This window comes from Henckelia pumila, chromosome 4 (assembly GCF_033568475.1).
Source record: "Henckelia pumila isolate YLH828 chromosome 4, ASM3356847v2, whole genome shotgun sequence".
Taxonomy (NCBI): Eukaryota; Viridiplantae; Streptophyta; class Magnoliopsida; order Lamiales; family Gesneriaceae; genus Henckelia; species Henckelia pumila.
This window is the reverse complement of record NC_133123.1, coordinates 33,505,096-33,517,667: the sequence shown is the minus strand read 5'-3', so window position 1 is coordinate 33,517,667 and position 12,572 is coordinate 33,505,096. Positions and strand designations below refer to the sequence as shown.

The 12,572-nt window shown below is 34.6% G+C and overlaps 1 protein-coding gene across 1 annotated transcript; it reads right to left on the bottom strand.

Moving 5' to 3' along the window:
- Positions 1-936: 936 nt before the first annotated feature.
- LOC140865555 (anthocyanidin 3-O-glucosyltransferase 5-like) lies at positions 937-2,635 on the bottom strand. The gene has a single exon (XM_073270233.1). It carries the CDS (start codon positions 2,584-2,586, stop codon positions 1,141-1,143), a length of 1,446 nt encoding a protein of 481 aa, XP_073126334.1. The 5' UTR covers positions 2,587-2,635; the 3' UTR covers positions 937-1,140.
- Positions 2,636-12,572: the final 9,937 nt, after the last annotated feature.

Below are 12,572 nucleotides of genomic sequence, written 5' to 3'. Positions count from 1 at the left end.
AATATATAATAATTAATGAATGGTTCGATATAAATTCCTTGTTACTTACAATAATTTACAAATATATTATAATTTTTAAAATATTTAATTATTAAAAAAATCAAATTTGGTGCAAATATAGGGTCGGAGATACCTATCTTTTTTTAAAATATTCCACACATATAAATCTATTTTTTAAAAAAAATTAAACATGGGTGAGGATAATTGTTAAATTTAATTTAACAGAAAAAATATATTTTAAAAAATAAATTCTCTATCATATTCGTATAATCAATATTATGTTATTTTGTTTCTCAAATAATCTGTTTTATTTTTTTTGGCTTTGTAACACTCGTACTTTAATTTGAAATATTAGAAACGGAACCTCAATTGGTTAATCTCACTATATATACACACTCTTCCAAATTTTATACGACCACGCAAGAACACGTCATTTTACAAGGCTAAAATTACAATTTTCGATCTTAATAGATATGTAACGTGAATTATTTGGAGGAAAAATGTTTCAAAGGAATCGGTGAACCAAGTTCTTTCACCAAATTTAAGTGAGAATAATATGAAAAAAAAATAGACATGTATCAATTTGGGTTAGGATAGAATTAGCCCAATAAATTAAAGATTGGATACAACTGTAACCCACAATCTTTCAGTGACGTCAGTTTGACTTTTACACCATTTTGGCTAAGCCAGTCAAATAAAACTATAATTATTTTTCTTGGACATATTGGTAACAAAAGCTTGCTCCATCGACATTTAACATAAAGTATGGACCAATCATGTCATATTTTTATTTATATCCAACCTAACCATGTATGGAATCAAAGGGTGTGGTCTCTACTTTACTCCGTTTGATGGTACGTTTGTTTCCAAATTTACAATAATATATAGTTATATATATAAATAATGTATTCCACGTTATTTTGACCCTTTTGCTAATTGAATTTCCTAAACTTCACGCCTGAAATTAATGGAAAAAGTGGTCTGAATAAAAAGTTTTATTACATGATTATTTGCAAGCGAAAGCTACACAAGCACAATTTATTGCTCAAACCCTGCTCATAAAAAACTACCTTAACATTAAAACAATGAAAACTCCATTGCTTACAACATAGGATCATTATCTGTTCCACTTCGTCTTAATTAATTAATGCCATTCTTTTTTTTGGCCTCAATATCTGACAGAATCTTGCACATAGATGCGTGAGACGAGCCACCTTGGCTTAGGCCATTTGTAGCACTAGTTTTCAATTGTCGAGCCCTTTCCCTCATGGCTTCCCCATCTTTGTGCTCCATCAAAGTCCTCACCATCTTCTCTATCTCCTCCCTCCCGACCACTTTCTTGGTCGGCAACACCTCCGGCCGCACCGCCACCCCGAGCTCCTCCGTCAAAAAGGCGGCGTTCATCCTTTGCTCGGCATAAAGTGGCCAAGCTATCATCGGCACGCCACTCACTATGCTCTCTAAAGTCGAGTTCCATCCACAGTGCGACATGAATCCTCCTATCGATGGATGCGCCAGGATTTCGACCTGTTGACCCCATGTAGGCACGAGCATTCCTATATTTTCGGTCCGGTTCAAAAACCCTCTAGGCAAATAGTCATCTTCCGTCCCCTCGATGTTATCCGGGAAAAACGAATCGTTCACGTGGCCTTTCTTTGGCGGCCGGACCACCCACAGAAACCTCTGTCGGCTCAGCTCCAATCCCCAAGCTAGCTCGGTGGTTTGCTCGGCAGATAGCACCCCACCGCTTCCGAACGACACGAAAAGAACTCTTTGATTGGGTTGTCGGTCTAACCAATCCATCAATATTCCACTATTTAAGCCCGTCGGTTCGACCCTTCTCGTTAAAGGACCGATGGGATACACCGGAGACTTGAGTAGTACTGATTTCATGGCTTCGTTTTCCACGAAAGCTTGGAGAGTTTTGGGCTCCAAAGCTCCACAGGAGTTTACCAAAATCCCATCACATAAGATGATCTCTTTCCCCATCCTTAAATACTCGCGATACTGCTGATCGTCCCGGTCCAGCATCATGTCCACGGCGTCCTCCGGTTTAACCGGTTTGCAACCCGGAATCTTCAAGTGACCCGGTTCATCAATGTACTGGCCCTTGATTTCTTCATCAAGAACAGGGCAATACACGGACAACGCAAGAAACCATGCAGTGGAAGTAAATAGCACGTACTTGGGCATGTCGAACTCAGCCGCCACTTTCAGCGACTCGGTCCCGAAGTAAACGACGATGATGGCGTCGGGACGGCGGTCCATGGCGGCGATGGCGGACCGGACGAGAGGCACGGCCTCCCGCATCATCATGTACATTTGCGTCACCACTTTGGTATCCGGGCCTACGAGTTTCGAAATATCAACAGGAGGAAGTCGGATAATTTCGACTAGTCCCTCGGCTCTTGGAGGGTTCACGAGATTGGATTCCGACGGTGCGCCGGTGGTGACTAGAAGAACGGTGGAGCGGACGCCGTGCTGTTCGGCGAGGCGGTCGGCGAGGGCCAGAATCGGGAAGACGTGCCCCGCCTCCGGGCTGGAGAGCAAAACGACGCGAAGATTGTTGCATGAAGAGATATCCATTGAATCAATTAGTCAACACGCGCTGCATCGATGACAAATAAATAAATATATATTTAACTGGAAATGATTGTGTCGTGATGCATGTGTATAATGAATCGGTTAATTATAATTCAGTTTCCAAACCTAAACAAAAATTAATGATCAGTTCCTGTCAAAAAAAAACTTTGTTTAAATTCTTTGGGCCCACATGTTTTGTTTCGGATAAAATTCGATACAAAACATGAAAAATATGGTACAAATACATGATATTTGAGTATCAAATGTGTTAGATCTAGTATAAATATATTATTTTCAAGTACTAAAAAATATTGATATTAATAACACATTTATCTTATTTGGATGAAAATCGGTACAAAACATTGAAAATATGATACGCATATGTGATTTTTGAGTACCGAATGTGTTATATCTGATACAAATATATGATTTTTGAGTACTCAAACACATGTTGCAAGTTCACATTAATAAAGATGTTTAGATTTTATGCTCAAAATTGTATTTTTTGTACTCGATCTTGAACAATTAGTGCTCAAATATCTTGTATTTGTACCATATTTTCAATGCTTTGTACTTAATTTTATCCGAGTAAAATAATGTGGGCCCAGGGAGTGCAAACAAATTTTTTCTGACAAGAGACTGATTCTTAATTTGTTTTTGGATTTAGGGACTGAACACCAATTCTCCCATAATAAAATGATTCGAGTGAAACATAATTTATTATTATTTGATAAAAAAAAAAAAAAAAACATGTTATACATGATCACGACATGGTAACGTGACGGATCTTCAAAAATTAGATAAAACAATCTTTGGAAGAATAATCCTATATACAAAATGGCGGGTGTATGTATTAATGTATATATATATGTTAGCGACTTTCACCTGCCGGCCCCCAATTATTATTGTGTCTCATCCCCCAATCATTATCATGCATATAATTTTATGTATGATATATTATTTACGTGAAAAATTATAAAATATTAGATTAATTATTGAGATAATACATGTAAGATATATCGTATTTTAGTATCACTTGGAGTTCAACTGACCGTTGGATCATATGAGTCTCGCCTGATTCAAACACTATGATGGATATCTGTACCATCTATTTTTAAGCATATGGATGGGGTAGGTGGAGGGAGCGCTTCCACCAACCCCCTTCAAATTGTTTTATCATCTGAGCCATATATCAAATATTGATAAGTCGAAATGGTTTGTGGTGTAGAATAATGAAAAAAAATATGATAATAAATTTTTTTTGAGATAAAATATGTTAATAAATTGAAATAGAAGAACGACGCATAATTATTTTCGAATTTGAGTCAATTGATAGACAATGTATTTCAATTAATCACATTATTCACAACAAATGATGTCGTAAATTATTATATATATATATATGTATATGTAGTATGACATCAATATTAGGGATTACATACAAGCTACTTCTTTTTTTTAAGAATTTGATTTCTTAATTATATTCTCTACTCAAGCCGACAATTTTAACAATGATAAATTTTTCTCTCACATAGAATGATACATTTTCACGTTGAATGATTGACGTGTAGCATATGAAACAAGTATATATATAGATAACCTAAAAATTATGGGGTTTTTCTAAATAATTCATAAAAAATTAAATTTAACAGAATATTATTAAAATAAAAAAAAAGGAAGAGTCGAATCTTTTTCAAAAAAAGGTTGAAATAATGTTTTCCCGCGGATTCTGACTAGACTCTTAGGGCCTGTTTGATATGGGTGATAACCTCATGATTAGCAAATAATCTGGTGTTTGTCTCGAGTTTTGCAATTGTTGGGATAACTCTGGGCCCGGCATAAATCTACTGTTTGCGCTTGAAAAGGACGAAAATTGAAACACACGTCGAAGCAGGTATTCTTAATCCTATTCGCTACAGTAACCGGAAAATGAATACAAAATGACCATTTTCTCCCTCCTTATTACTTACCAACCCCAATTCAAACTCTCTCCGACGACACACACACACTCCTGCAGACTTCACTACGAGACTCTCTCTCGGTTACAGATCTGGAGCCATTTCAGATGTGGACATATCTCTTCACATTTTGTTTTGGAAACAAACTAAAATTAATCAAACAATTAAAATTATTTAAACTCTTCGCTTCAAAAGAAGCCGACCCGGTGGCGCACATCACTGTCGTTCTCACGTTCTCAATTAGCTCCTCCGTCCTCGCCTCTTGCAACAGTATCTCCGACAGCTGCTCCGTACTCATCACCAGCCTCACCTTCCAAACGCCGCCGCTCTTAAACCTCGAGAAAACCTCCCCCTCCGAGTGCACTTTAGGTGAATATTTTCTGATGCTCTTTAGTTTCTCCTGTTTTGGTTGAATTCTTCGTTGCCTTGTTTTGTGAAGTGTAGCTTCGGGATTTTCTTGTACGTTTTCATATTTCCCTTTAATTCCTTTTGTACAAATACTGGAGTTGAAGTCAATGCGTGCATCAAAGATTTATTTGGATACTTGTTTCGTGTTTCCAGTTTTCAAATTGAATCAAATGAGGTGGGTTTGGAGGGGAAGAGAGTGTATAATGATGAAGATTTTGATCTGTTTGGATCACTGAGACATTGGTTTTATTTAAAAAATAAAATAAAGAAAAAATAAATGATATGTAATAATAGAAGGGACGAGGGGTATTTTAGTCTAATGAAAATTTGTCCACACTTTTATCCTTATCATAAAAAACGTACCAAACAAATTAAAGCTTTATAAATATATTTTATAATTATATTGAAAAAATATACTTATCCCATAAATTATCTTTACATTAATAATCCAATCACACGTATCAAACATAACCTTAGTTTTATTTTTTGTTTTTAAGTTTAAGTGTCCGACTTGAACGATTCGCACCAATTGAGAGAATTATATTTTTGAGAGAATTATTTGCACTTTTCCAGTTAAAAGTGAATTTTTTATATGCAATCATGTAACTTAAATGTTTTATTTTCATATTTGATCATGTTACGGTGAATTTTCATTTTTGTCATATAACTATATTGTTTGCATTTTTTATCTTTTAGCTTCTAGTTATTTTTATTTTTGATCTTTTTTATCGATCATAAAAGAAACGAAAATTGAAAAAAAAAACATGTTAAAGAATGAAAAATAAAAACAATTAATACACACAAGTTGGAGGACTAAACTACGAAAATTAAACCATAATTGGACCAAAATGAAAATTAAACATGTGCTAGTTACAGGAGGGAAACTACAAATTCATAGTTAAATGAATAAAAATGAAAAAAAATGTAAATAACATGACCAAAAATGTAGTTCTCCTCGAAAAAGTAATATATATAAATTGTAAAATATTAAAATTTATATATTTTAGAAGGAAAAAAATAAGTGTATTGCACATGAAACGCAGGTTGTTTTGTTGAAAATTAACTACCTGATGGAATTAATGTTGTGCCAATTTTTTAATTACTTTATGTTAACGTACGTTAATATGAAAATATAGGAAAATAGATGCATTAACACGTTAAATTTTTCTGTATATCATACATACACGACATATTTTAAAGCACATACTTGTTTTAAATCGGCCTCCTTCATTTATCTTGACAATTTCTATCTTTTACTTTATTTTTCTAATATATATTTCTCATGATAATAAACTATATATAATGCATACACGACATATTTTTGGATCTTATTTTGCTGTACTTTTATCGGCTTGGATGACGTTATATTATTTCCTTTGTTCAATTGGAATTTGTTGGCTTCTTACAAATTTGCAGTGGTTTTCATCGATTGCTTGATTACTAATATATAGGACAAGTTATGTATTTCAATATTTTTTCCAACTTTGAAAATAAATTTATATTTTTTTTTGAAATTAAAATAAATTTATATTATTTCCACACATATTTGTTACTTATAAAACAATGTTTTTCATTTTTCTAATATCGATAATTGCAGCAAGCTTCACCAAGAGTTTGATTTATTCATCTCTTCATCTACATATTTAATTTAAAATATTAATATATATGCATTCTTATAGTTGTCTAAAAAAATCCATATGCTTTTATATCATACTAGATGAGGTAGTTTTAATTTATCTATTTAAAATGAGATATTTTAAAACATAGATTTAAATTTTTTGTTGTAATTGACATTTAAATAAAACAAATGAAAAAGATAAAGATATTGTCAAGCTAAGAGAACTTATATCGACGGACCAAGTCGGTAAATAACTAAATATATGTGACTCAAATTTGATTATTGCAACTCTAATTTTCTTTTTTAGCATTAAAATTTAAAGATTATATTTTTTGTTCAATTTGGTTTAAACCTTGACTAAAACTCTTGGCACAAGAACCGCAAACATGAGAAACCGGAACTGAAACGTTGTCCTAAAGGTTCAATTTCGGAACCGGGACTGAAACATTTCATTGGAATTGCAACCGAATTATGGTAGCACGAATAATTATTTTATTGACAATTTTTTGATATAGATATCTTATTAATTTAGGTAATTAATAAATTATGATATTTTTTTATATCAAAGTAAGACATACTCATCGTTAAAAAAATTCCAATGAAGCGATCTCGTAGTTAATTTGTGATGTGGATCTTCCACGTAATCTGACTCATAAAAAAATTTATTCTATAAAGTCGGTATATTTCACAGATATATATATATATGTGTGTGTGTTTGTGTGTGAAACTGCATGTCTTACAAAATAATTCACTATTGATGCAGTCCAAATGCCATTTTGATGAAAAGTTTTTCTGGTAAGTTTTGTTTTGGTTATCCGCATAATAAACCGGCCTAAGATCAGAATCGAAAATCAAGTTGATAATATAAATTCGTTAATTACGTACTAATTTTTTTATGGACTATTTTGTATAATTAATAATTATAAAAATAAAGGAAAGTAATGGATGCCCGCAAATGATATTAAAGAACTTCGTACATGACATTATTGTGCATATATTATTGGTGGTTTGCACTACCAGCCCCATCTTTCTCGATCTTTGAGGTTACCGGTTGGTAGGCCGTAGGCGTAGGATCCGACCACTCACGAAATTTTGGTTTTTAAGAAATTAAAATTTCATTATCACGTGTACAAATAAAAATCTACTAGGCATTATTACTTGCTTGCTTTCAATTTTGATGACATTTGCTCGAGAGTTGTCCGAGTTGACGAAGTAAATGAATATTTTATCGATATTTATGTGTTCAATTTTTTTATATCAATACTTTCTTGGATTAATGTATTGCACATGACTTATCCAATGTAGTTTGCATGATTTAAATGATATACAAGATTAATTGGCTTCATAATTAAAGAATTTATCAAGGGATTAAAGAAGATTAAAAATAATTGATTTGTGTGTTGAAAATATATATTAGTTGTTATTAATCTTTCAACAGCATGCACGCAGCAACTCAGTATATAGCGAGCCGAGAGTTTGAATCTTTATCTTTAAGACAAATTTGCCCGCCTAGGTGCTTACGGGTTTGATCAAATCGTCTCCCAAGATAGAACGCTAATCAGCAACTTCGGTAGTAGCATTACAAAAACCGAAGAATCTTTTGAACACTGAAAGTGTTTAAGAAACTCATACTCGAATATGGGTATGCAAGAAGAAGAGAAATGAATCAGAAAATGAGCGAGTTGGAATGAATGGGGAGATGTCTATTTATAGACGTTGGAAGGCTGCCTCGATGGGTTGCATAACTTCAGACGCACTGGTTCAGTCGAAGTGGTGCACTGGTTCAGGCGAAGAGATGCACTGATTCAGGCCGAATAGATGCATACGTTCAGCTGAAAGGACGCACTGGTTAGGACCCAAAAGTCGCACTGATTCAGGCTGAAGTGTTGCACTGATTCGGGCTGACACTGATTCGGAAGCAAAAAAATAAATATTTAATTAATTTTTGTCCAAAAAAGTAATATCATGTCAAAACCCAGCCCAGCCCACGCCCACGCCCACGTCCGTGCCGTGCCGAGCTGATCGGTCGGGAGGCGGCGCGCGTGTGGCTAATGGTTCGAACCTAGCCTAGACAAGGTCCGCTCCCCTTAACAAACATGGGTACCCCTTGGGGCCCCAACCCCTTGTCTCATCTTAGGCATTATATAGTGGTGTCCTTTTCCATATTTTACCAATGTGGGACAATGGGTATCAATCTCATTCACAACCCACAACAGCCAACCATTTTTTTCCAACAATCCCCCACATGAATGTGATTTATGCGAATTTGTATGCATATGCTAAAACAGAGTTTTTTGCGAAAAATTATTGCATGGGGAGAGGTAGCTTGCGGCTTTGAACCTTCCTTAGTGAAATACTATCGGATTTACTAGGCTGCCTAGTGAACGTGATGTCTTGAACTATTCAGCCGTTGATGTAAACCAAGACAACAGTATTCACACAATAATTTTTCTCACACTTTATTTGTTCTCATGATTTTGTCCGTTTTGACCCTGTACAACATCTTGGATTCTTAAGTGTTTCGTTGAAGCGGCCCATCTTCTCACTTAAATAGGTGACCTCCTATTATATGAGTATCCTGTCATATCTTATTTCTTAAAGAAATATAGGAATCATTAAAAGTTTGAAAACTTAACCTCACTACTTGCACAGGTTGCACTTTTATCCTAGGAATGAGAATAGAACGAAGTTCTAAGTACACGCAAACGTTCATAACTTGATTTTCCCATTGAACCAAGATTTTGGGATCTCCAGTCTACAAGGTTGGGTTTTCGCTATGAATATTCTTTAATTTTGTAGGTTTTAATCTCATTCATCTTGATAAGCAGTTTACTTGATCTCTCCCTAAACCTTTTGTCAACGGATCCGCTAAGTTGTCTTTTGATTTTACATAATCAACTGCGATAACACCATTTGAGATCAACTGCCTAATGGTATTATGTCTTCGACGTATGTGTCTTTACTTACCATTATACATACTACTTTGTGCCCTACCTATAGCCGACTGACTATCACAATGTATCATTATTGATGACACTGGTTTCGTCCAACACGGAATATCTTCTAGGAAATTATGAAGTCATTCCGCTTCTTCTCCCGCTTTGTCTAAAGCTATGAATTCCGATTCTATTTTGAACGAGCTATACACGTTTGTTAAAGGATTTCCATGACACAGCTCCTCCACCGTTGGTGAATACATATCCACTTGTGGACTTCGAGTTTTTTGTGTTTGAAATCCAATTTGCATCATAATATCCTTCAAGTACAGAAGGATATGTTGCATAATGTAATCCATAGTACATTGAATACTTTAAGTATTTAAATACTCTTTCCAATGCTTTCCAATGATCATGGCTAGGATTACTTGTGAATCTACTCAATTTATTTATTGAGTAAGCAATATCAGGACGAGTACAATTTGTAATATACATTAGACTTCCAATAATCCTTGCATATTGCTGTTGAGATACGGGTTCACCTCGATTTTTAGATAAATGTAAATTTAAATCTACGGGTGATTTTATCGGCGTAACATCATACGCGTTGAATTTCCTAAGTACTTTCTCAATATAATGAGATTGTGTTAAGATAATGCCTTCAGACATGTTTTCAATCTTAATTCCTAAGATAACGTCTGCTTTTCCCATATCTTTCATATCAAAATGTTTTGTCAACATTTTCTTAGTATTCATGATGATATTATGACTATTACCCATTATGAGCATGTCGTCTACATATAGACAAACAATTACATATGAGTCAGATGTGCCCTTTATATAAACACATTTATCACACTCGTTAATCTTGAATCCATTTGACATCATTGTTTTGTCAGATTTTTCATGCCATTGTTTAGGAGCTTGTTTTAGTCCATACAATGACTTAACGAGTCGGCACACTTTCTTTTCTTGACCAGGAGCAATAAAGCCGTCAGGTTGTTCCATATATATTTCTTCTTCCAACTCACCATTTAAAAATGCCGTTTTTACATCCATTTGATGAATTTTGAGATTATTTAAAGCATCAATTGCTATAAGTACTCGAATAGACGTTATTCTCGTCACAGGTGAATATGTGTCGAAGAAATCCAACCCTTCTTTTTGTCTAAATCCTTTGACCACTAACCTTGCTTTGTATTTTTTCACCGTTCCATCAGCTTTGTATTTCCTTTTTAAGATCCATTTGCATCCTAAAGGTTTGCTTCCCGGTGGGAGATCTACTAACTCCCAAGTATGATTTTGCATGATGGAATCTATTTCACTTTTTATGGCCTCTTTCCAAAGTGGAGCATCAGGACTAGATAGTGCTTCACTTAAAGTCCTTGGATCATTTTCTATAGCATAACTAAGAAAATCAGGACCAAATGTTTTAGCTATCTTAGCTCTCTTACTACGCCTTGGTTCTTCACTTTCATGAGTTTCCTCATTAGTGGATTCATGAACTCTTTTGGAAGAGCTCTTTTCTTTTCCTTCTTTACAAGGAAAGACGTTCTCAAAAAATGCAGCATTCCTCGATTCAATAATGATATTTTCATGTATATCAAGAATCACTGACTTGTGCACTAAGAATCTATATGCACTACTGTTGTTTGCATATCCAATGAAGATGCAATCTACAGTCTTAGGTCCAATCTTTACTTGTTTTGGCTTTGGTATTTCTACTTTCGCCAAACACCCCCACACTTTCAAGTATTTGTATGAGGGCTTATGTCCTTTCTACAATTCGTAAGGAGGTTCATTCTTCTTTTTATGTGGAATTTTGTTAAGAATATGATTTGCCAAAAGTATTGCTTCCTCCCACAAGTTTTGGGGTAGTCCAGAACTAATTAGCATGACATTCATCATTTCTTTCAGAGTACAGTTTTTTCTTTCCACAACACCATTAGATTGTGGTGAATAAGGAGCAGTTGTTTGATGAATAATGCCAGATTCATTGCAAAATTCTTCAAACGGAGCAACATATTCACCTCCTCTATCACTACGAATTTTCTTGATTCTTTTGCCTAATTGATTTTCAACTTCATTCTTATAGGTCTTAAATGCTTCAAGAGCCTCATCTTTGCTTCTTAAAAGAAACACATAACAGAATCTTGTGCAATCATCTATGAATGTAATAAAGTATTTTTTCCCACCTCTAGTTTGTACAAACTTTAAATCACAAACATCGGTGTGAATTAGTTCTAGAGGTATTGTACTTCTTTCCACTGTGTGAAAAGGTACTTTAGTTAATTTAGCTTCAACACATACTTCATATTTGTAGTTTGAATCAATCTTAGTCCTTGGAATAAGATTTAGTTTTCCAAGTTTTCTTAAAGTGTTGAAGTTAACATGTCCTAATCTAGTATGCCATAAATTAGAACATTCAACCAAGTAATTCAAAGCATTAACTTTATTACTTTCAAGATCACGAAGTACAGTCATTACATTCATCTTGAACAGTCCATTTTCTATATATCCTTTTCCTAGGAACTGTCCCTTTTTCATGATTACAACTTTTTCAGCTTCAAAAACTATTCTAAATCCGGCCTTAACCAGCCTAGAACCGGATACAACATTCTTCCTTATGTCCGAAACATGAAGGACATCAATAAGAGTAAGCTCTTTTTCCGAAGTCATCTTGATCACCACTTTGCCTAATCCAACGATCTTAGAAGTCGCATTGTTACCCATATAGAGCTCTCGTCCACTTATAGGAGTATACTTCGAGAATAAATCCTTGTCAGCACGGACATGTCGCGTCACTCCGGTGTCGATAAACCATTCTTTGGGATGATCAAACATGTTAGCCTCGAAGACTACTGCTGACAGATCTATCTCGGACAAATCAATAGGCACAGATTTGTGTTGGACCACATTTGCCCGATATTGATTGTCCTTCTTCGGTAAGCGACAATTCTTGGCTTTGTGGTTCGTTTTTCCATAGTTTCAACGGGTTCCTTTCCACTTCTTATTCTTCCCTTGCTTCAAATCTTTTCCAAATTGTTTCCTTTTCTTCGTAGCGTTTGG